The sequence below is a fragment of the Mauremys mutica genome, chromosome 8 (assembly GCF_020497125.1).
Source record: "Mauremys mutica isolate MM-2020 ecotype Southern chromosome 8, ASM2049712v1, whole genome shotgun sequence".
NCBI classification, from domain to species: Eukaryota; Metazoa; Chordata; order Testudines; family Geoemydidae; genus Mauremys; species Mauremys mutica.
Genome location: NC_059079.1, coordinates 35,149,717 through 35,175,540, shown reverse-complemented (window position 1 = coordinate 35,175,540; position 25,824 = coordinate 35,149,717). Strand labels below are relative to the sequence as shown.

Sequence of the window (25,824 nt, the reverse complement as noted above, 5' to 3'; positions counted from 1 at the left end):
TTTCCAGCAACTAACACATCTGCTTCAGATGTACAACAAAAGCAGACGACCATAAAGTTTCTGGGTAGTTTAATCTTGTCATTAATCTGTAATATCCCCATTTGTTCTTATGCATTATTTGTGACTTTTACACAGACTCCAGTGAATGGTCTTGTATGCTTGTGGTTTTATGAACTCCTTCACAAGTGGAAAATAAAACGTATATTCTTCCTAGTAACAAAACCCTTCTTATCCATCATGTCATATCTACTGGCAAAAGGCAAGCCTCAAGGTGTTTAAGTGAACCAAACACCCAAGGTTTAAGAACAAAATTTTCCACAAATGGGTGCCTAAAGTTAAGCAACTACATCCAAGTTTAAGCACCTAAAAAGAGTAACTTGATTTTCAGAGGTGCTGAGCACCCACAGCTCCTATTGACTTCAGAGAATGTTCTGAGTGCTCAGCACTTCTGAACATCAAGTCCCTCTTATTTAGGCACTTATAGAGTGCCTGCAAGTGGATTCCTGCACTCATACGGAGCCCCAGTGATGTCAGTGGAGTGCCACACAGACCCACTACTGCTACTAATTTATTACAAACTGCGGATTAAGAAATAGAGCTTGAAATCTCATGAGAACAAGCCGCTCCCATGAGATTTCCAGAAATAACCACAATTTGCATTCCTGTGTTACTATGGTACTTCTGTTTCCAGCAGAAGCACAGACATGCAGAGGTGCATGAAAATTAAAAAGACAAACAACAAAAACACTTAACCATACTTCTTTATGCTTTAAAAGATATGCTGAAATTCTGGACAAGAATGTGGGCTATTCTTTGTATACACACCTCTACCTCGATATAACGCTGTCCTCAGGAGCCAAAAAAATCTTACTGCGTTATAGGTGAAACCACGTCGAACTTGATTTGATCTGCCGGAGTGAGCAGCCCCGCCCCGCCCAGGGCACTGCTTTACCGCGTTATATCTGAATTCATGTTATATCAGATCGTGTTATATCAGGGTAGAGGTGTACTCTTGAGTCTCCCATCACAAGGCAGATGAAATCACCTAGAGAGGAGAGCTTTCATGCTGAAAATAAGCCATTCTTGGTAAGCTGGATTTTTAAAAAAATGATGATGTGAGAGTTTTAAAAAAATCCTTCTGCCAACTCTAAATTGTTCCTTACTCCTCATATAAGATTTTACATTAAAAAAGTAAAAATAAATCACCTTTGATTTTCTTATTTGAAGTTAAAAAAATCGGATCTGAGGCAGAAAGGAGTAGATACAGAGAAGAAACTATTTCATGACGAAATCAAAACAACACACACTACAGATCACATTTCTATTTCTTACACAGAGGTTAGTTTTTCAGTACATTTCTTTCCTGAACTTCACCCCTTAACCACTGTACTATTGTGTTACACAAGTATGTACCCACCTTTTCTTTTAGTGCATCATAAAGGTACATAAGAATAATTCTTGGAATTCTCACTATTGTGATTAAAAACGACCCTTTTACAACTGTTCCTTGATGATAGCAAAAAAGAACTGATATTGAAGACAGGATCAGGTGTCGTGGCAAGCTACTCTTATTTCTAGGGGGGAAAAACAAACAGTATTTTAAAATGTTATAGAAACAGAAAATACAGCTAATTCTACTGCTGTTTAAACAATTAATATATTTTATTGTTTCAGTTTCTTGTAACTGAAGTACTACTGGGAGTGCATATCTAGTGGAATCCCATGGAGGTCACTCCTGAATCCAGTGCTATTGAATATTTTCATTAAATGACTTAGATAATGGAGTAGAGGGTATGTGTATAAAGTTTGCAGATGACACCAAGGTGGATGGGATTGAAAGCATGTTGGAGGACAGGCTCAGAAATCAAAAACAACCTTGGCAAATTGCTCTGAAATCAACAAGATGAAATTCAATAAAGATAAGTGAAAAGTACTACCTCTTAGGAAGGAAAAATCAAACGCACAAATACAAAATGGGGAATAACTGGCTACATTGTAGTAGTGCTGAAAAGGATCTGGGAGTTATCATGAATCACCAATTGAATATGAGTCAACGATGTGATGCGGAGAAAGCTAATATCATTCTGGGGTGTATTAACAGAAGTGTTGTATAAAAGTCACGTGAGATATTTGTCTTGCTCTCCTCAGCACTGGTGAGGCCTGAGCTGGAGAACTGTGTTCAGTTTTGAGTGCCATGCTTCAGGAAAGATGTGAACAAATTCCAGAGAGTCAGAGGAGAGTAAGAAAAATTACAAAAGGTTTAGAAAATGTGACCTATGAGGAAATGTTAAAAATCTGGGCATGTTCAGTCTTGAGAAAAGAAGACAAGAGTCTTCAAATATGTTAACAGCTGTTATAAAGAAGATGGGGATCAATTGTTCTCCATGTCCACTGAAAGTAACACAAGAAGTAATGGGCTTAATCTGCATCAAGGGAGATTTAGGTTAGATATCAGGGAAAATTTTCTAATTACACCTCTACCTCGATATAACGCTGTCCTTGGGAGCCAAAAAATCTTACCGCGTTATAGGTGAAACCGTGTTATATTGAACTTGCTTTGATCCACCAGAGTGTGCAGCCCCTCCTCCCCCGGAGCACTGCTTTACCACGTTATATCCAAATTCTTGTTATATCAGGTGGTGTTATATTGAGGTAGCGGTGTATAAGGATGGTCAAGATCTGGAATAGGCTCCCAAAGGGGTTGTGGAATCCCCATCATTGTAGGTTTTTAAGAACGGGTTGGACAAACACCTGTCAGGGACAGTCTAGGTTTACTTGGTCCTGATTCAGCGTAGGGGACTGGACTTGATGACCTCTCAATGTCCCTTCCAGCCCTATATATCTATGATTCTATGACCAATCCAGACTTTTATTGACTCCAGTTGGGAGCTGGATCAAGCCTTAAGTCCAGATGAAGGAAAACAAGTTTAAATCTTTTACTGGGTTAATTAAGTACACAGGCAATGACTATTTTCATGCATTCAGTAACAGACATCACAACAGGAAAACTGGTGGGGGCAGGAGGGGAAATGTTCCAAGTAAACAAACAATGTATGAGAATTATACTTCCTTTGAATGCCTCTATCTTGCTTCTGTCATCTTTCTAGCCCCACTGCACTCCTTAATTGATGATATTACAATAGGAGATCAGTTTGCAGGACTGGATCCACTTGCTCTGAATCAGTGGTCAAACTAAAATAAACAGTCTGGCAAGATCTTACATGCAAAACTAAGATTTACTCTCTGATGTCACTGTAATGATTGGGGCAAATTTTGCTCTCAATGTTGCTGATTTAACTCCAGAGGTTTATTTCAACAGGTTTAGTTCACGTTTATATTCAGGTTTATTTCAAGTGAGAGCAGAATTTGGTCTAATGTGTTTAAAATATTATCTGGCCTACTCATAACTGAAAAAACATTATTCTACTGCATTTTAGCTGTGATGTTTTGAGGCAATAACATAAATGTTCTAAAATCTAAGTATACACATGAAAATTAACTTCATGTTTTGTCTTATAAGTGATGTCAGAATACCACATGAAGGGGTTTTTTTTGTTTGCATTTTAAAGATCACTTTAATATGAATCAGATACAAGAAATGGCATGACACAGCTCTCAAGAATTTATACTTATTAACTCTCCAAAACCAGGAAATGAACTAAAAATAAAATAAAATAAATGACTGAAATCAGTCTTCTCAGCACAATAAATCCCTCAAAAAACATTTTGGGGTCTTCAAATACACTGATTACTATTCACTTTAGTTACATTAGCATAAAAAAGCAAGGAGACCCTTTTATTAGCAAACCCTAAATAATAGGCTCAATGCTGAAATATTTACTCAAGCGAAAATACACTGAATATGGAATTAAGAAAGACTCAGACCCCAAATCATAACTAAAATGTTCACTCTTCATAGGGAGCTTTTGAAGGATTCATTTATTGCTTTTAAAATGAAGAGTTTACAGAAAAAAACAGAGCATAAAAAGGGTTTGTGTGTATGTGTGTGAGAGACAGAGCAGCTGGGTGGGATTTGAAAAGGAAGGTCTGCAAACACATTTTTATTAAATCTTCTCCACAGCAGGGATTTACACAACTAAGTCAAGATAGGTATCACAGTGCTCCAATAATCCTGAGTATATCACTGCAGTCCTTTCATAGCAATAACTACTTTGCAGCAATAAAGTCATATTTATATATGCCTATGTACCACATTATTTTAAATAGGAAATACCAGCAAAGCAGTTGCTAGTATGCAGCAGTTTTGATCTTATGGCCAGGGGAACAGCTTGAGGGATGGTGATTTTTTTATGTAGAGTGAGTACTTTGATAGACTTTCTTAAAAACATCATTTTTATATGTCAGAAATACATATGTATTGATAAACTTTAACAATTTCACCCCTGTACTACTGCTCTTTTCTATTCATGATAGCTTACATTCAGACCTGGGAAAATTAAAGATTAAAGAACAGCAAGTTAAAATATTAACCAAGTTTAGAAAATATAGGAAGGACAAGGTTTACAACTCTTAATAATTCACTTGCTACTGAAGAGATAAAGTATAAATTTTCCTTCTCTACTTTAACAGTACTGATTAATAAGTTACGTTTGGTTTGCATAAACCTCTACAAATTTGGAGGCTGTTGAAAACCGCCTTGGTCTAGCTGAGAATTGTCATGTTCTAACGAGATTTCATTATGGTTCCAGGCATGTTGGAAATTGATCTTCCTTCTAATCATGGATCAAAGCAGGAAAGGATGAGAGCCACTTTGACAACCCAGTTCCTGTTTCTCTTCCCTCTTCCTCCTGCCCCCCAGAGCCCAGCTGGGAGGCCAGACACCCACAACTTCTTACCCCCAGAGCCCACCTCTGGGTCCCGTCCCCCGCCAATACACCCAAACCCCCTTCTCCCCAGAGCTCAACCGCAGGGCCACCCGAGCCCAGACACCCATCCCCCTCCGGCCCCAGAGCCCAGGGACCCAGAGGGAGAAACAGCCTGATGCTTGGTTCCAGGCTTGCACAGAGTTTCCTGCACACCAGTCTCCTTCCCTCAGGGCGTGCTGGGAACTGCAGCTGCCAAGAACCCTCTAGCTCAGCGGTCCCCAACCTTTTTGGCACCAGGGACCGGTTTCATAGAAAAAAAAATTTCCGCGGACCTGTGGGATGGTTTTGGGACGATTCAAGCGCATTACATTTATTTTTGTACTTTTATTTCTATTATTATTGTAATATATAATGAAATAATTATACAACTGACCATAATGCAGAATTAGTGGGAGCCCTGCCCCCTATCTAACCCCCACCCACTTCCTGCCCCCCTGACTGCCCGCCCCCCCTCAGAATCCCCGACCCATCCTGCTCCTTGTCCCCTCACCATCCCCCAGAGACCCCCACCACCCTGGGACCCCACCCCTGCTCCCTGTCCCCTGACTGTCCCAACCCCTATCTCCCCCCCTCTGAGTCCTGACAGACCCCCCCCAGAACACCCACAATCCAACCCCCCCATTCCCTGCCCCCTGACCGCCCCCCCAACCTCCGCCCCCTCTCTGTGCCCTGACTGTCCCCAGGACTCCCTGCCCCTTAGCCAACCCCCCTGGCCCCAGCCTCTTACCCCCGGCTCCCTCCTTACCCGGAGCCTCAGCGCCTCACCCGACAGCTGCAGCGTGTCCCCGGCGGGGCCTGAGCTCCGTCCCGCTCAGAGCCGCGTGGTGAGGGGGCGGGGCTGGGAGCTCCACGCCGAGCGGAGGCAGCTGAGCTCAGCCCGGAGCTCGCAGCCCCGCCCCTCCCCACGCGGCTCTGAGCGGGGCGGGGCTCAGGGGCCCCGCCGGAGACAGGCCGCTTGATGTGGTAGGGGTCGGTTCGGGGACCGGTTCCTAACAGGCCGCGGACTGGTACCGGTCCGCGGCCCGGGGGTTGGGGACCCCTGCTCTAGCTCCTTCCCCCTCCCCCCAGCACTGTCTTCTATTTGCAAGCTGGGCTCTGCCAAGTCCACTGGCTCCTAGTGGCAGCTAGCAGCACTGCAGCCCATTTCTGTGGGGGCAAGGAAATTCTGCATGCATGTTAATTTCTGCAAAATTCTGCACTGCGCAGTGGCACAGAATTCCCCCAGAAGTAATACATGTAAGTGTTTGCAGGCTCAGGGCTCTGATCCTACAAACACTAAAGCAGGTGAGTAAAGTTACTCACAAGAGTACTATGGGACTACTTGCATGAGAACAGCTATTCAACATGCTTAAGCATTTGTAGAATTGGGCCTTCAGTAAATAATTTTGGGTAACTAGTCAAGTCCACAAAACCTTTTTCTTTAAATCAGTGGCAGGGGGAACATCTGATCACAGTGAGGAGGAAGTAGCTATGCACTTAACTCCTCAACACATGATGGAAATAAATCCTTATACAAAACAAACCAAGCTAACAAGATTTCCACGAAGAGCTCTCTCAAAAAAAGGGGGGAGGGGGAAGGGGCCCCGTCAGGAGCGCAATCTCTTTTTGCAAGTTATAAAAGAGTAGCCGTTACATGAACCACTATTTCTTTTATTAAATTAATAAGGCCTCTTAGGAATTTATCTTTTATCTGAAATGAAAGAAAGCAAAGTGTAGTTTCAGTATTATTATTTCAGATCAAACAGATGTCACCTGTAAAGCTAATCCAGCTGAAACAACTCTCTGCCCTCACCATTTTTAATTCCGCTTATGGACAGTGGCTGAGAAGTGCCGAATGGATTGTTGTGTGTACTGAGGAAGCAGGTTTCCTCAGGGAAAGGCTGTTCCATTTCCTGTGGCCATTCACTAGCTAGAAGGAAAACCTCTCCATGGGGTATCATAAACAAAGCACTTGTGACAAGCATTTATGAAGCTGCATCACAGAACACATTAAATTGCAGATTCCTGGTGACAAATTCATTGTTGTCAATAAGAACTAAGATAGTCCACTGCCCTCTATGAGATCAATAATATTGCTATTTCACCTTTCTATCCCCCTTACTTCACTGATTTGATTTATCTGCTTATCTGTACTGACAGATCGAGGGAGAGGAAGAGGGATCACCACCATTAAAAATATATATATATAGCATTTCCCTTCCCATGCACAACTCTCTCAACACAATGGGTGTCAGCTGCCAAGCAAATGAAGTACATTTAAGGAGAGAGATTTCAATGGAATTTGTAGCACAGAACTTGTCTACTCCAAGAACCCAATCCTGGACCTCACAATGGTGGTGGAAAGTAGCTGGAAAGCTGGTGGGTCTGGTCTCTCGAGAATTACCTAATCCTCTGGGGGTAGAGAGCCAGCACAGCAGCTTCAATGCCACCTTTCCAGCCCTGATTGTAGGAGGCATGGCCAGGTTGTCTCCATGACCTAGGGGTCCCTAGCTTCCAGAATAGTCCTTCAGGTTGCTGGCAGCCAGTGCAAAGTACAAGAGCTCAGAGGCTGCACTATATTTTACCCCGGGGACTGGCTTAACAGCCCTAAGATCAGTAGAGTCCTGTGTGGATACAAAATTTGTATCCACATCCGATCCGCAAAAATCACAGATGTAGGTATCTGCAGATCTAAAGTGAATAGCTGCGGATTTGCTGGGCTCTAAAGATCAGATGTGTGTGTGCACAGTACGAGAGAGTAGCTTAACATCACCTTTACCTGCCTGACTCCCGAACTACTCCATGTGCACCTTGAAGCATTGTAGTATCTGAGTCAGTGCTTTATGGAACACTCACAAACTGTCCATGCTCAACAAATAATGGCAATTTAATGACTGTGAGCTTCACTATGTGTATCAAATCAGAAAAAGCACTGGAGCAGACATCCCTGTAAAATGTGGAAAGATTCCCCCCCCCCCACCCCCCAACTCCCTAGTTCCTGACGCAACGTGGTTTGGACCAAATCTTTAGCGCCTTATTCAGGCAAACTCTCAATGACTATTGCTACCCAAAATTAATGGAGTAAAAAGTCTCAGGATTTGGCCCTCTAGTACAGTGGCTCTCATCCTTTCCAGATTACTATACCCCTTTCAGGAGTCTTATTTGTCTTGCATACCTTCAAGTTACACCTCACTTAATAACTACTTGCTTACAAAATCAGACATAATACAAAAGTGTCACAGCACACTATTACTGAAAAATTGCTTACTTTCTCATTTTTACCATATAATTATAAAATAAATCAACTGGAATATAAATATTCTACTTACATTTCAGTGTATAGAATATAGAGCAGTATAAACAAGTCATTGTCTTCATGAAATTTTAGTTTGCACTGACTTCGCTAGTACTTTTTATGTAGCCTGTGGTAAAACTAGACAAATATCTAGATGAATTGACGTACCCCCTGAAAGACCTCTGTGTACCCCCAGGACACGCATACCGCTGGTTGAGAACCACTGCTCTAGTATAACTCTTCATTGTTTAAGATTGAGAAATTCAGATTTCAATAACGGCGCACTGAATGGATGCCATGCTGTAGCCTCAGGCGCAAAGGGCTAGTTAACTACATACAGCTCTGTAGGGCTCTAGTTACCTGTCTTGATCCTTCAGTCAGAGAAAGGAGATGAAGTGTGAACCTCTAGTCCTGACATAGTGGGTGAAATGGTAAAGGACTATGTCAGCATACTGATCCTCTCCCCAAACCCTTTAAAATGGGCATTTTAGATTCTATTTACGCTAGGAATATTTTTTAAAAAAAGTCCACTGGCTAACACCAGTTCAGCCTGAGCTCTGTTGAAAGCCCGAGAGTAGAGGCGCTTCTGACAGTGTTTTAAATGTTGTGTTGATTAGACTTACTTTGAGCAGGGACAGAGAAACAGTGCTTAAAATGGTGGTGGCAGCCGGCAACCTGTCTACTCTTGGGCTCCCAACATTGCTAACACCAATGGAGTGAAACCAGTGTTCCAACAGTGGAACATTTTTGGGAAAAAAATCCCGATTATAAAAAAGGTCTAAGCTGGTTTTCCTGCGGGAAGAGAGGAGAGTAGAGTTCATCAGGAGTTTTCCAAAAGAACACTTTCTATCCAAAAGTGCTGACTTGTCAAAATCAAAACGTTCTGTGGGATTGTTTCGATTTGGATGAAATTCCAACAGGAACCAGGCTGGTTTCCTGACAGCTTGCCTGATAGCTCCCTGTCAGCCTCAGAGCCTGGATGCCCTGGGAACCCCAGCTCCCACACAACCCGGGTCCCCAGCTCTGGGGCAGCCTGCCAGGTGGGCTGTTGTGCTCTCAGACTCTTCACATAGCAAACTGCTACAAAACTGTAGCTCACATGGATACCCACCCTCCACTGGCCATACAGCTTTTCTGAAGAAAAAAAAAATCCATTTATTCGTTTTCTTTGTTCCACTGTGGAACAAGAATTTTTTCAACGTCTCAGACTTTCACAGAACAGAAAATGTTACCATATTTGCATGGAATGGAGCAGAGGAGAAACAGCACTGTGGCTAGAAGATCAAAACATTCCTCTGCAGTGTTGGAAATTGAAACAAAAACAGCACTGATTTACTGCATGAAACCCATCTTGTTTCACTATCCAATATGAAGGAAGTGAAAAACGTAAAACAGGATAAATAGTAAGAAGTAAATGAGATTTTTACAATTCCTGCACGTCTAGCTAAGGTGGTATCTTGGTAACACAAAGTAAAACACTTCAAGTAAAAATATTTGCACGGCATGACATGATTTTCAATTGTTTTCTACAGTAAACTTTAGAGGCTTATTCAGCCATACCAGACTAAAGCCTGGCGGGAGGGACGGAAAGGCGATCAAGTCACACTACTTTAGAATTACTCTGGGGCTATGTGTTACACTTTTACTTAGAACTACCGACACTTACTGAGAAAAGGTTAAAATTTAATCTGGGTTTTGCTTGCACCAGGGCTTAATTTGGCTCAAAATTTTCTAGGATTTAAAGAGAGCTGATACAAATTAATGTCACATGAAATAGCGTTCGAAGCCTTGCAATGAGCTGCTTGACTTCCTATCTCACATTCTTAGAATAATTTAGCTCCCAAGATACTACCCTAAATATAAATCCACGGCATTTATAGTGGTTTTCCTAAAAATAGACAAAGTCAATGCTAAGAAAACACTAACCATACAAGGAGGTAAATTTTACACATACCGGTTGAAATAGCAAGTAACCACTGCTCCAGCGATAGTCATTTGTTGACAAGCCAAGATGAATTCACTAGTCCAGATAAGGCCGACTAAATGGTACCACCACATGTAGCGAATGCCAGACAGAATTTTATATTCTACTTGTCCTCCTGAAATGACTTGTGCACTACCTGAGAAGTCAAAGATATCAGAATATTAATCATAACTCCGCAAACAAAACAGAACTTAAACATGTCTCATATATCCCATGTATTCACTTTTTTCAGTAAAGTTATAAAATAGAATCTAGCTGTTATTGATAGAATTAAACCTTTACTAAAGCAAACAACTAATTTTGAGAAAAATATTCTTATAGGGCCTAATGCCTCCGTTTTAAATCAGGTCATTTTTACAGTTGCCAGTAAAGTCAATAGGAACTGTTTGAGCAAGGATTTAGGAGAAACCAGGTTACAACTTCAGGATTTGCTCTAAAATGAATGTTTGAGAAATAAACAAAAAATCTTTGTTATCAAAATCTGAAATCAGATTAAGGTCAATTACAGAAATGTCTAAAAATTAAGTTTTCACTTATGAGGACAACAGCATTATTATGCAGACAAAGCACAATTAGAGTTGCAGCTAGCAAGGGACGTGAAGGGTAACAAGAAGGGTTTCTACAGGTACGTTAGGAACAAGAAGGTAGTCAGGGAAAGTGGGGGGCCCTTACTGAATGGGAGAGGCAACCTAGTGACAGATGATGTGGAAAAAGCTGAAGTACTCAATGCTTTTTTTGCCTCGGTCTTCCCAGACAAGGTGACTTCCCAGACTGCTGCACTGGGCAGCACAGTATGGGGAGGAGGTGAGCAGCCCTCAGTGGTGAAAGAACAGGTTAAGGACTATTTAGAAAAGCTGGACATGCACAAGTTCATGGGGCCGGATCTAATGCATCCAAGGGGTCTGAGGGAGTTGGCTGATGTGATTGCAGAGCCACTGGCTATTATCTTTGAAAACTCGTGGTGACTGGGGGAGATCCCGGACGATTGGAAAAACGCAAATATAGTGCCCATCTTTAAAAAAGGGAAGGAGGAGAATCTGGGGAACTACAGACCGGTCAGCCTCACTTCCATCCCTAGAAAAATCATGGAGCAGGTCCTCAAGGAATCCATTTTGAAGCACTTGGAAGAGAAGAAGGTGATCAGGAACAGTCAACATGGATTCACCAAGGACAAGTCATGCCTGACCAACCTAATTGCCTTCTATGATGAGCTAACTGGCTCTGTGGATATGGGGAAAGCAGTGGACGTGATATATCTTGACTTTAGCAAACCTTCTGATACCGTCTCCCACAGTATTCTTTCCAGCAAGTTAAAAAAATACAGATTGGATGAATGGACTATAAGGTGGATAGAAAGCTAGCTAGATCGTCAGGCTCAACGGGTAGTGATCAAAGGCTCGAGGTCTAGTTGGCTGCCAGTATCAAGTGGAGTGCTCCTGGGGCCGGTTTTGTTCAACATCTTCATTAATGATCTGGATGATGGGATGGATTGCACCCTTAGCAAGTTTGTGGATAATACTAAGCTGGGGGGAGAGGTAGATACGCTGGAGGGTAGGGGTAGGGCTTAGAGTGACCTAGAGAAATTGGAGGATTGGGCTAAAAGAAATCTGATGAAGTTCAACAAGGACAAGTGCAGAGTCATGTACTTAGGACGAAAGAATCCCATGCACTGCTACAGCTGGGGACTGACTGGCTAAGCAGCAGTTCCGCAGAAAAGGACCTGGGGATTACAGTGGATGAGAAGCTGGATATGAGTCAACAGTGTGCCCTTGTTGCCAAGAAGGGTAATGGCATATTGGGCTGCATTAGTAGGAGCACTGCCAGCAGATTGAGGGAAGTGATTATTCCCGTCTGTTCGGCACTGGTGAAGTCACATCTGGAGTACTGCATCCAGTTTTGGGCCCCCCACCACAGAAAGGATGTGGACACATTGAGAGTCCAGCAGAGAGCAACGAAAATGATTAGTGGGCTGGGGCACATGACTTATGAAGAGAGGCTAAGGGAACTGGGCTTATTTAGTCTGCAGAAGAGAAGAGTGTGTGGGGGGTGGGGTTGGGGGTTGATAGCAGCCTTCAACTACCTGAAGGGGGGTTCCAAAGAGGATGCAGCTAGGCTGTTCTCAGTGGTGGCAGATGACAGAACAAAGAGAAATGGTCTCAAGTTGCAGTGTGGGAGGTGTAGGTTAGTTTTTCCTAATATCCATTTCACTAGGAGGGTGGTGAAACACTGGAATGGGTTATCTAGGGAAGTGGTAGAATCTCCATCCTTAGAGGTTTTTAACGCCCGGCTTGACAAAGCCCTGGCTGGGATGATTTAGTTGGGGTTAGTCCTGCTTTGAGCAGGGGGTTGGACTAGATGACCTCCTGAGGTCTCTTCCAACCCTCCAATCTTCTATGATTCTACTAAAAGAGCAGGGAGAGAAAGATTGCTGGAAAAGATTAAGGATATATATGTACGATTGAAACAAAACAGAATAAAGTATATGTTATAGCTGTGACAAAACTAGGTTTTAGAACATTAAACAGACAAAATTAACAAAATTCAATCCAAATTCAATGTCTTTTTTTTTTTTTAAACAGAATGTAGACATCTGTAAGGTAATAAGAACTCTAAGGCTGTTTGCATCAGATGTGTATTCTTGAACATGAACATACATTTACATCTAATTATGCTAGCAAATTGTATTTCCACTTATGTTGACAAGACATGAACGTATTTCTCTATTAACCCTAAAAGTAGCTACACAAAATTTGTGATGCACAGTCCCAATTGCTGAGTTCAAGTTAGACACTCCTATTTATAATTCCTGAATTTGAACTTTTGTTTGGTGGTGGGCGGACAGAGGCAGGATACTTTTTGTGGCAGGTCATTGGATCTGGAACTTACTCTATCAGTTTGCCAGGGCTCAAATTTGCTGACCTTAAGGATGCATCTGTTCACCCAAGAGAGGCATTCTCTAAGGGCGAGCTGTGGATATTCCTTGGTACTAACTTCCAGTACAGCATTGGTGCTGTCAATGTCAACTATGTGAGTAGGGGCAGGATAAGGAACTGTCCACTGATGTCCCTGCGCTGCTTCCCGCAGCTCCCATTGGCCAGGAACGGTGAACCACAGCCACTGGGAGCTGCGGGTGGCCGTGCAAATGTAAACAGTCTCATGGCCCACCAGCGGATTACCCCGACAGGTTGCCCACCACTGGTCTAGTGGGTAGAGCTGAGAACTGCAAGTCAAAACAAATGAGTTCTCCCAAATTCAGGTAGACCTTGTTCTCATTGTTCCCTGGATCAAGAGTCATACCCTGCAACACGATGCAGCTGGACTAGACTACTAAAAAAAATTCATAGGTTGTAACACAGACTAGTTAATTGTTGCCATGAGGTAATCCTCTTTGAAGTGAAGGCACTGATGCATGCACTGGTTACTTCATGTTCAGAAAGATGTCTCAACAGGAAAGCACTGTCATGAGCTGCAGGCATTTTAGAGAGGTTAGGACTGTGTACTGCTGTAAGTGAACTGCTACTGAAATTTGGTTCTAATGCTTTTTAGACCCGTAAAAATTCAAGTTACTTTACAAGTGGAAAAACCTTTCGTACCATCTCCCTCTTTCCCCCACCCTACCCCCTTTTTTTAAAAAATGCAGACCCAAGAGTTATTTTTCTTCCTCAGAGAATTCTGAAGTGGAGCACATTTCCACATACTATCAAAGTAAATTTCATCAGCTGCACTGTACATTTGTATTTCATTTTGTATTCTGAGCATTTCTCAACTCCTTTAACTCTTCCAGCAGTTTTAGGCTCCTATGTTCTTACAGCATGTACAACTAACCAAACATGCTCATACATCAATTGTAATCATTACCAGCAGCAACAGTGCAAACAATACAATGGATAAGATAAATGGAGGTCTCTTCAGCCTTCAATTTCATTTGAAAATAAGTCATTTCCTTCAGTAGCAGAACTGAGGACTTTTTCCTGGAGTGCAATCTTTACTTATGAACATTCCTATTATGCAAATTGTTAAGATATTTTACTTCTGCACTGATAAACTGGTTAAAATGATTAATGAATCTCTGCAGTACAAACTGTAATTCCATTGCTCGTAACAAGCCACTGCCATTTAAAATAATGATTAACAGTAACAGCCTTGGCTAAACAGAAATTGTCATGGACTGGTATTGTGTGCATGTGTATCACTGCCCTCTGCTGGATGTCATCATGTGGCAGTGATCACCTTATTTTCCAAGTAAGAGGAGCCAAAGATCATGTGCTGTATTCCCTCACGGTTTACATTTGTGCCTGCCTGCTACCCTTTGTGTCTATGGTTACCAGGCACATACAAATCTGATGACAGAATAATGCATTATATTATGTTTCACATATAAAGATGAGTATATTGGTAGCATGGATCAAACAGCAAGGATCACTCTGACATCCTAATAAAAAATACATTTCCTTTCCTTGTCATTCCAGTGTGATCTGGTCACGGAGGCACAAAAAACAGAACAAAACCTCAGAATATGGTTCTACTTTGTCTGCAGTACATTTTTCTTCCAGCAGTATCATCACAGGAGAGAAGTCATTCACCGAAAATCAATCCTGCCAGTGCAGCCATTTGCCAATTCCATGTGGTTAATAAGTGACTAAAATCCCCATTGTTGAGCCATGACATTGTAGAAAGCTGCCTACTGTATATATATTTTTCTTAGATTTGTTACTGTGATGCAAATACTTCAAAAAATGTTGGTCAGATATCAAGATGCTGCCATAGCATTTTTAGTAAGACTTTGAAAAGTTTCTCCGTCAGATTCATTAGCCCAATACTAGAGCCTTATATCAGTCACAGCCAAAGAGATGCACAATATCAATATCATACAGTATATTTTGTGACTTGCAGACTTGTGCCATACATTCTACGGGAGTGGCTATTGGAGTTTTTTTTAACTGATATCTGGAGCAACCAGAAGTTTTAAGTGGTTGGAACTCCTAGGAACTGGAAATCATATTTTCTTCAATTTATCAATTCCACTGTGGGCAACAAAGAACAATTGGCCAGAAAGTACTAACTCAGAACCAATTTCCCAGTTCTTGCTACTATGAAAATATTTGCCACTTTTAATGCTTCCTGCTGCAGAGTCGGAAAGGTTTCTATAAATCATTGTTCTATAAAATTTTGTGTTTCCTCCCAACTGAATTTCCTTTGTAACTGCTCCTTTTTCACATGAGAATTTACAATTAACTTAGCTAGATTTAGTTGGAATATCTTGGACCCTTCAAGAAATTTGCTTTCACTGGTTTATCTGCAGCACATCTTTACTGTAATAGTTTTACTCCTCACTATACTCAGAGATATATTTTCATTATGTGAAAATCTTGCCTAGCACTCCCATCTTACACTTCTACTCCGTATCCTATTCCTGATGTGGATTTCACTGTTTCTGCCAGATTCATACATGAGGACACACATTACAGTGCCACTACTGGAATACCACAAGGCCACATCTAGTTCTACAATAAAACAACCCTATTGGCTTTTCCAAATCCTCACTGAGCTCCAGTCCCATTAGAATACATAGTTACAACTGGTGCCACTTGATTTTGTGCTAACTCCAGTCTCTTGCAATTTGGCATCTCTCCTGGCCAATGTCTGGCATTTGTCCCAGACATATAGATTTGCAATACACTTGGGCTTCTGCTACTCTTACAGCCCCTGATTTAGCAAGGTAGTTAAGCAGGTGCATAACTTTGAAAACATAAGCAGCCTCACTTCAGTGAGACTACTTGTATATTTAAAGATAGGGATGTGCTGAAGTACCTTGCTCAACCAGGGCTATAGTTATCTGATCCTCCCAAGGAGTTAGCTTCTTCTCAATATAACAATAGATATTAAAAATGACATAAACAAGGTGATCTGCATGGATGCATAAAGATCAGATACATCACAGATGAAACATGGATCAGGTGCCTCAGAGTTACAAGATGCACACAGGCTGTAAATATTACAGAACTACAAGAAGCACAAGGGAAACATTAAGAATAGGTGCAGCACAGTAGCAATTCAATTTCACTAGCCCATCTCCTCTAGCTGCACATAACTAAAAATAGCTGTTTGCTGAAAAAAATTAAATATGTATAACAACATCATTCTCAAAATATTTTCTGACAAGCCCAAACTAAAATTAAGTGGGTGTTTAGCCAAAAATTAGAAACTGCTATGATGGAAAGGTAAAGATTTTACAAACTGAGCCCCTTCTGAGAAGGCTGGAGTTCTCAAATAACCAGCACATGGAGGTTCAGAGCTGTATTCTGATCTCCCTCAAAAAGCCCAGAAAAATCAGAGAGCAGGAAAAAGTTTTCTTCCATTTCCACAATCAGTTGATTCCAGAGAGAGTGGAAAATACAAAAGCTGTTCTGATAATATACTATGGAATATGAACCTTGTAAAACCTAGATGAGATTTTATATTAATTTTTTTTGCAGACTATCAATAAAATACTATTTATTTTAGAGTAGGAAGATTTCCCCCTACTGTAGGGAAGTTTCAGGTTCTCTACCTCCCCCAGAAGCCTTTGCTAACTTTTTGCCATTTTACAGTATAATTGTCTTTTTCGTTTTTTTCTTTTTGTGTTTTTCTCCCCCCACCTCCAGGCAAGAATAATACAGAATTACCATGGAAAATTGTGAAACCGGCTTATAAAAAATTTGCTGTCAATTGGACAAAGTAAACCCATTTTACTCTAATCTTTTTCAGTTACAATCATGGGTGGCAAGTTTGTAAAAATTTTGGTGGGGCCCAGAACCCGCCCCCAACTCCGCCCCCCCAACTCCGCCCCCACCTGCCTAAGGCTCTGGGAGGGGGCTCGGCGGGGGAGGTCTGGGGTGCAGATCCTGGGCTGGGGATTAGGGTGCAGGAAGGGTGCTGGGTGCAGGCTCTGGGCTGGGGCAGGGGGTGGGTGTGCAGGAGGAGGTGAAGGGTGCAGGCTTTGGGATGGAGTTTGGGGTTGGGAAGGGGTGTGTGGGAAGGGGGAGGGAGTTTGGGGATAGGAGGGAGTGCAGGGTGAGGACTGTGGGGCTGAGGATGAGGGGTACATGATGCAGGAGGGGGCTCAGGGCTAGGGAAGAGGGTTGGGCTGTGGGGTGAGGGCTGTGGATGAGGGGTTCATGATGCGAGGGGGCTCAGGGCTAGGGAAGAGGGTTGGGCTGTGGGTGAGGGCTGTGGATGAGGGGTTCATGATGCAGGAGGGGGCTCAGGGCTAGGGCAGAGGTTTGGAGTGTGGGGTGAGGGCTGTGGATGAGGGGTTCATGATGTGGAGGCGCTCAGGGCTGGGGCAGAGGATTAGGGTGCGGGGGGATGAGGGGTTCATGATGTGGGGGCGCTCAGGGCTGGGGCAGAGGATTAGGGTGCGGGGGGATGAGGGCTCTGGCTGGGGCTGAGGATTAGGGTGCAGGGGGATGAGGGCTCTGGCTGGGGCAGAGGATTAGGGTGCAGGGGGATGAGGGGTTCATGATGTGGGGGCGCTCAGGGCTGGGGCAGAGGATTAGGGTGCGGGGGGATGAGGGGTTCATGATGTGGGGGCGCTCAGGGCTGGGGCAGAGGATTAGGGTGCGGGGGGATGAGGGGTTCATGATGTGGGGGCGCTCAGGGCTGGGGCAGAGGATTAGGGTGCGGGGGGATGAGGGCTCTGGCTGGGGCTGAGGATTAGAGTGCAGGGGGATGAGGGGTTCATGATGTGGGGGTGCTCAGGGCTGGGGCTGAGGATTAGGGTGCGGGGGGATGAGGGGTTCATGATGTGGGGGCGCTCAGGGCTGGGGCAGAGGATTAGGGTGCGGGGGGATGAGGGCTCTGGCTGGGGCTGAGGATTAGGGTGCAGGGGGATGAGGGGTTCATGATGTGGGGGTGCTCAGGGCTGGGGCTGAGGATTAGGGTGCGGGGGGAATGAGGGCTCTGGCTGGGGCTGAGGGTTTGGGGTTGGAGAGGCTCAGGGTAAGGGCAGCCTGCCTTGCCAGTACTGGCGGAGGGCAGGCACTAGGACCCTGCGGCAGCAGACAGCAAATCTGCTGGGAGCCCTCCGGGCAGCAGGCAGGGGAGAGACGCGCTGCGTTCTGTCAGGCAGGGACGCAACACAACGCGGCGGAGGGGGGGGGAAACACGCGGAGGGGGGGTGGCAGGCGGGGGCTGGGACCTGCTCCAGGCAGGGTCGCGGCGGCGGGGGGAGACCTGCGGTGGCCGGGGCCGATCCAGGCAGGACCGGGGGGGGGGGGGCGGGAAGAGACCCAGCTCCAACTATTGCTGGAGCAGGGCGCCCAGCCCTGAATATTGCTGGGGCCCGGGCCCCACACAAATATATAACCTGCCGCCCATGGTTACAATAATCTTAGGTGTTATTTGAAACAGAGTAAAACGCAAAGAAAGTAATTCAGACAAAAGTGTAATTTTTAAATTAACATTGTCCATTTAGCTTATTATGAGAACATTAATGGAGCAAGCAAATCAATCCCCCCAGTAGTGTTCTCAATGGACTATGCAGAGGTCAGAACATGTAGGGATAAAGTGAGAAAGGCCAAAAGCCATGTAGAGTTGGACCTTGCAAAGAGAATTAAAACCAATAGTAAAAAGTTCTATAGCCATATAAATAAGAAGAAAACAAAGAAAAAAGAAGTGGGACTGCTAAACACTGAAGATGGAATGGAGGTTAAGGATAATCTAGGCATGGCCCAATATCTAAACAAATACTTTGCCTCAGTCTTTAATGAGGAGCTTAGGGATAATGGTAGGATGACAAATGGGAATGAGGATATGGAGGTAGATATTACTACATCCGAGGTAGAAGCCAAACTCGAACAGTTTAATGGGACAAAATCAGAGGGCCCAGATAATCTTCATCCAAGAATATTAAAGGAACTGGCACTTGAAATTGCGAGCCCATTAGCAAGAATTTTTAATGAATCAGTAAACTGAGGGGTTGTACCGTATGACTAGAGAATTGCTAACATAGTTCCTATTTTTAAGAAAGGGAAAAAAAGAGATCCGAGCAACTATAGGCCTGTTAGTTTGACATCTGTAGTATTGGAAAAAATTTTGAATGAGAAAGTAGTTAAGGACATTGAGGTCAATGGTAATTGGGACAAAATACAACATGGTTTTACAAAAGGTAGATCGTGCCAAACCAACCTGATCTCCTTCTTTGAGAAGGTAACAGATTTTTTTAGACAAAGGAAATGCAGTGGATCTAATTTACCTCGATTTCAGTAAGGCATTTGATACGGTTCCACACAGGGAATTATTAGTTAAATTGGAAAAGATAGGGATCAATATGAAAATTGGAAGGTGGCTAGAGGAACTGGTTAAAGGGGAGACTACAGGTGAACTGTCAGGCTGGAAGGAGGTTACTAGTGGAGTTCCTCAGGGATCAATTTTTGGACCAATCTTATTTAATCTTTTTATTACTGATCTTGGTGCAAAAAGTGGGAATGTGCTAATAAAGTTTGCGGATGACACAAAGTTGGGAGGTATTGCTAACACAGAGAAGGACCGGGATATCATACAGGAAGATCTCGATGACCTTGTAAACTGGAGTAATAGTAATAGGATGAAATTTAATAGTGAAAAGTGAAAGGTCATGCATTTGGGATTAATAAGAATTTTAGTTATAAACTGGGGACACCTCAGTTGGAAGTAACAGAGGAGGAGAAGGACCTCGGAGTATTGGTTGATCACAGGATGACTATGAGCCAATGTGATATGGCCGTGAAAAAAGCTAATGCAGTTTTAGGATGCATCAGGCGAGGTATTTTCAGTAAAGATAAGGAGGTGTTAGTACTGTTATACAAGGCACTAGTGAGACCTCATCTGGAATATTGTGTGCAGTTCTGGTCTCCCATGTTTAAGAAGGATGAATTCAAACTGGAACAGGTACAGAGAACGGCTACTAGGATGATCCGAGGAATGGAAAACCTGTCTTATGAAAGGAGACGCAAAGAGCTTGGCTTGTTTAGCCTAACCAAAAGAAGGCTGAGGGGAGATATGATTGCTCTTTATAAATATATCAGAGGGATAAATATCAGGGAGGGAGAGGAATTATTTAAGTTTAGTACCAATGTGGACACAAGAACAAATGGATAGAAACTAGACACTAGGAAGTTTAGACTTGAAATTAGATGAAGGTTTCTAACCATTAGAGGAGTGAAGTTCTGGAACAGCCTTCCAAGGGGAGTAGTGGGGGCAAAAGACATATCTGGCTTTAAGACTAAGCTTGATAAGTTTATGGAGGGGATGGTATGATGGGATAGCCTAATTTTGGCAACTGATCTTTGATTATCAGCAGGTAAGTATGCCCAGTGGTCTGTGATGGGATGTTAGATGGGGTGAGATCTGAGTTACTACAGAGAATTGTTTCCTGGGTGCTGGCTGGTGAGTTTTGCCCACATGCTCAGGGTTTAACTGATCACCATATTTGGGGTCAGTAAGGAATTTTCCTCCAGGGCAGATTGGCAGAGGCCCTTGAGGGTTTTTGCCTTCCTCTGCAGCATGGGGCACGGGTCCCTTGCTGGAGGATTTTCTGCACCTTGAGGTCTTCAAACCACAATTTGAGGACTTCAATAACTCAGACATAGGTTAGGGGTTTGTTACAGGAGTGAGTGGGTGAGATTCTGTGGCCTGCATTGTGCAGGAGGTCAGACTAGATGATCATAATGGTCCCTTCTGACCTTAAAGTCTAAGAGTCTATGAGATATTTATCAAATATGATATAAGCTTTAAAATTTATGAACTACAGAGGGTGGTAAATAGAGGACAGCATGATGATATACTTCTGCCAACCCCTAATTCCATTTAATGCAGATTTTCACACCTTTAGTCAAGCAGTCCTACTGATATCAGAGGGACTACTTGCACAGTGAGGAACAAGGGTGGATAAAAATCAGAGGTTCTCTGGGAAAAAAATCAAATCAAATTTTGATTTGCTTATTTAAATTAGCTTTATTATTAAAAATAAAACTGTTTAAAATGAAATCTGAATTTAATACAAAACATGTTAAGACTTAAACTTATAATCTCTTTACATATTTAAATAAAATATGCTGAATCCATGAGCCATGCTCACAAATATGCTGAATCCATGAGCCAAAAACTTTCAGTTAAAGGTTACTTTTCTATACAGAGAAAGAATGCAGGGAAAAACATCTAATTTTTGAGGTGCTATTTTTACAAAGCTTGACAACAGGTTGTGTACCATACTAATGGCTTGAGCCTTTGGGGGACCCACAGGCTGTGCTACTGGGTGCAATATTATCTAATAAAAATAAATTTTATATGCTATTTTGTGTGTTTAATTAAATTCCAGTTATCATCCTTACACAGCCTGACGCAAACTATGAAGAAAAATTTAATTATTTAGTAAATAAAAATATTCACCATTTTCTAACACACTAAAAATGTACAATTAATAAGAATCAGAAAATATTAAGCTATATAATTGCTTACATAAATGTATACACTTATAGTGTACCCTCCTACGTAGCAAAAAAATTACCAAATTTAGTGTAAAGGCTCCAGTTAGTTGTAAATCAACATATTGTAATGGTAACATCAACCAATGAGAATGCACCTTAGAAAATAGCTACAATACAAATGGAAAAGTTGATTCAAATCAATTATTTAAGTCAAGGCTTTCCCCTTAGTGATTTAAATCATGATTTAAATTGTTGATTTAAATCATCTTGATTTAAATCAACACATCCTGTGAAGAACTATTACATGGCCTGACCCAGCGAATGACTTAAGCACATGTCTAAGTGCCCTTCTGAATTAGGGCTAGTATGAGTAACAGTGTCAGAAACTGGTTCTTACAGATCATCATATGGATTTAGACATTTAGGACTTAAAGATTTTGAAATATAAACACCTGAACTGTTACCTAATGGTTAGAGCATGGGACTGAGAGTCAGAATGACTATTATATTCCTTATTCTGACTACCCTCCTATGTAAAAAGGATTTTGAGAGGCTTAGTTGTTCTCTGTAAAGCACTTTGAACTCCTCTGATGACAGTACATTAATTTTGCACTTATGTTAATCTTAATAAAGTATGACAATTGTGACAGTTCGAGCAATGACAAAAAATGAAAAAACGGTTACCTACCTTTCGTAACTTTTGTCCTTTGAGGTGTGTTGTTCATGTCCATTCCATTCTAGGTGTATGCACACCCATGTGCACAGTCGTAGATTTTTGCCTTCACAGTATCTGTAGGGTCAGCAGTGGCGCCCCCTTGAGTGCTACGCACATGCATCAGTACATCAGGCACCGCTATCACTATACCCTCCGAGTTCCTTCTTGCTGACAACTCCAACAGAGGGGCAGGAGGGCGGGTAATGGAATGGACACGAGCAACACATCTCGAAAAACGGCAGTTATGAAAGGTAGGTAACCGTTTTTTCGTCTTCTAGTGCTTGCTCATGTCGATTCCACTCTAGGTGACTCACAAGCAGTGCCAGTGGAGATGGGCTCGGAGTTCATGGCCTTGCACCATCGTCCCAGGCCAATGTGTCAGCACATAATAGGACGTAAATGTGTGGACAGACGACCAGGTAGCAACTCTACAGATCTCCTGGATCGGCACCTGGGCTAAAGTGGCAGCAGATGATGCTTGCGCTCGAGTTGAGTGCGCTTTGACTACTGCCGATGGAGGCACACTCACCAGCTCATAGCAGTATCAGGGATACAGGCTGTGATTCAGGACGAAATCCTTTGAGCAGACACAGGCACAGACATCCTGTCTGCCACCGCCACAAACAGCTACGTTGGCTTACAGAATGGCCGTGTCCTATTGATATAGAAGGCCAGCGCCCTCCATATGTCCAGGGCATGTAACCTGTGCTCCTCTTCGGATTTATGGGGCTTTGGAAAGAAGACAGGGAAGAAAACATCCTGGCCAGTATGAAATGGAAACTACCTTGGGCAGGAATGCCGGGTACGGCAGCATCTGGACTTTATCTTTGTAGAAGACCATACAGTGTAATGAAAATATGAACCAGAAGTGTAGTGATGAATCTGAAGGTTAAAACCATTATTAAAGAGAAGGCTGGAAAAAAGGCTGGAAAAAATATATATATATATAAAAATAAATAAGAGTTAACTTCAGATGACTGTTATGATCTAATCACTTAGGAGACGGGGCATGCACCGCCTGGGGCAAAGTATCCAGTGGGACCTTAACTGCTAACTATTAACTACACTTAACAACTACTTAATACTAACTACTATAAACAAACTATTTACAAGGCCCTAAGCTCGAAGTCAGTAGACGAAAAAACAGCTAGCCCTTGCAATGCAAGGAAAGGCACTCTGACTAATCACCATGGGCGGTAAGAAGGAACTGAGAGGGCTTAGAGTTGGCAACAGCTGATATACCAGTGCATGTGCATGGCATTCAAGGGGGCGACATTGCCGACTCTACGGATACTGCTAAGGTAAAAATCTCCAAAGACCGCGCACGTGGGCACACACACACCTAGAATGGAATTGACATGAGCAAGCACTTGAAGAAGAATGAAAATGAGTTACTCAACAGAAAGTTTTTCAAACTACATTAATGGCATCTAGTGGATTATGGGTGTTACTACAGTTTTCTTTTACTCAACTGGTAATAACAAACAAGTATCACTTGAATTATTAACAATAGCCACTGTTTAACTTTGATGTACGTTAATGCCATAACCTGATTAGAAGCAGAATTAAAGCTCATAAAAGCTCACTTTCAATAAGGAAAACAAATGAACACATGGGTTGATACTTCTGTATCTACTCTAACACCTCCTTTAACACTCATATTCTCACTTTAGTTTGTTTTGTTTTAAGTAACATGCACATTCTCACTATAAATATTCATACTTTAACTGACTAAATGGCTGAAAATTACAACTATTGACACATCTGCTAAAAACAACCCAGGCACAGGATTGAAAACAAACTCCTAATGAAGTATACAGCAATACTCAGGAAACACCCAACTATATTATCTTGCACTTCTCATCAAATTGATTCTGTTACACTACCCAAAATATTTATAACCTCTCTCTTTTGTATCCCTAGGAGACTATTAACCTTTTTGAACACGTTGGGCTCACTTGGCATTTTCCAAATTTAGATTTAACAAGGACAAACTTCACACACAGTGTTTTGTTGCATTGGAGAATTACAGTGAAGATTCCTTTGGGTTTTTGTGCATTCTCTTATAGTCAGCTCTGCTTAAATGAAGAATGTCTGTGTTGTTTCCTCTAGCTAGCATTCCTGAAAATTAGTATTTCCAATTTAGTTCATTCAGATTCATTCTACCTAACTGCTACCAGCTTTACTAGAGTTACTGTAGTTTATGTGACTAATACCTTGTACTTAGATCTAACCTCTGACCAAATAGAGCTGTTCAAAAACTACATGAAAAGCACTCCTATACTACCTAAAAATGAGCAGTTACACCTGTACAGCTTTAAGGCATAACCTTTATCCAGATTAATAAAAGGCCTTAAGGAGATGAAAGCAATCCACTAACTAAAGCTCCAATGGCCTCCTGAGCTATATCACTGCACTGACCGTTCATGATTCTGAAAGGTGTGCTTCCCTTTCAGTAACAACCACATAGTGCAGCATCTGGCATTCCCAGGCAACATGTTACCAGCACCAATAAGGGGCAAAAATTACAGGCTAAGAAGAGTGCTTTGAAGCAGCATCCATGACATCTCAAAGCAAAGTAAATCTGTCCCACAAGAACTGATGTTCAGTTAGGCAGGAAAGATTCATGAAGAGGCTACGGGGGCTGAAAATTTGGTGCCACTGTGCCTAACAACTTTGGAGAAGCAGCAAGTCACCCATCAGACAAATGCTTCAAGCAAATGCTTCTGAAATACCTTAACAGTTGGGGATGGAAGAGAAAGAAAGAGAGAATCTCTCCACAAGCCTGCAGAGCTTTCCATCAAATGCTGGGAAGAGATATTCAGAATAATTTTACATCTCTTTCCTGTTGTTCCCATAGTAGAAACATTAATTTCACAACCGCTGTACTAAATCAAAGCACTCCCCCTTTCTGTTATGCTCCCCATTTACAAAAAGCAACTACATAGTTTGGATCTGGAATGACATTTTATATTATGAGAACTAAACAAGAAAGAACAAAAGTAAAGTCTCTGTGAGAGTGCACAAATGTACATGTTGTATCATCTTTGCCTCATAAAACAGTAGCTACTTTTGCAGTACTCCTAGAAATGCAAAGGTGAAGTAATCAGAAAACAAGATCATAACGTAGATATATTACAACAAATATTACACCTTGTACACTAACACCAACGGGTTCTGAGTTTAAAGACCAAATTTTAAAACAAGATAGTGTACACCCATGACCATGATAAAATACAACTACTTACCTGCAGTTCCTAAGCTAAGTAGCACAGCAACCCAGAACACCCAGAAGAAAATGAGAATCAAAAAGGTCCATAGTGGCTGGAACAGTAGGGAAGGGACCCTGCTAATTATTTTATTAGCAACCCAAAAGATCTGTACAGTCAGCTGAATCCTCTTCCTTAGTACAAATATGAGTGAAAGTAGAACCATCTATTAAAAGAGATGAAAAACAAATCAGAAAAATAGTAAACTAGGAATTTCTTTCTTAAATTATCAGGAGTTGTCAAATTTTG

General features: G+C 42.3%; 1 protein-coding gene across 1 annotated transcript in view; it reads right to left on the bottom strand.

The window, feature by feature from the left end:
- SLC44A3 (solute carrier family 44 member 3) overlaps positions 1 to 25,824 on the bottom strand; it is a 79,336-nt gene that overhangs the window by 33,836 nt on the left and 19,676 nt on the right. Inside the window, exons 9-11 of the mRNA XM_045026047.1 lie at positions 25,555 to 25,741; positions 10,115 to 10,280; positions 1,418 to 1,574 (exon numbers count right to left, since the gene is read on the bottom strand). Coding sequence (XP_044881982.1) covers positions 1,418 to 1,574; positions 10,115 to 10,280; positions 25,555 to 25,741 — 510 coding nt within the window. The remainder of the gene's footprint in view (positions 1 to 1,417; positions 1,575 to 10,114; positions 10,281 to 25,554; positions 25,742 to 25,824) is intronic.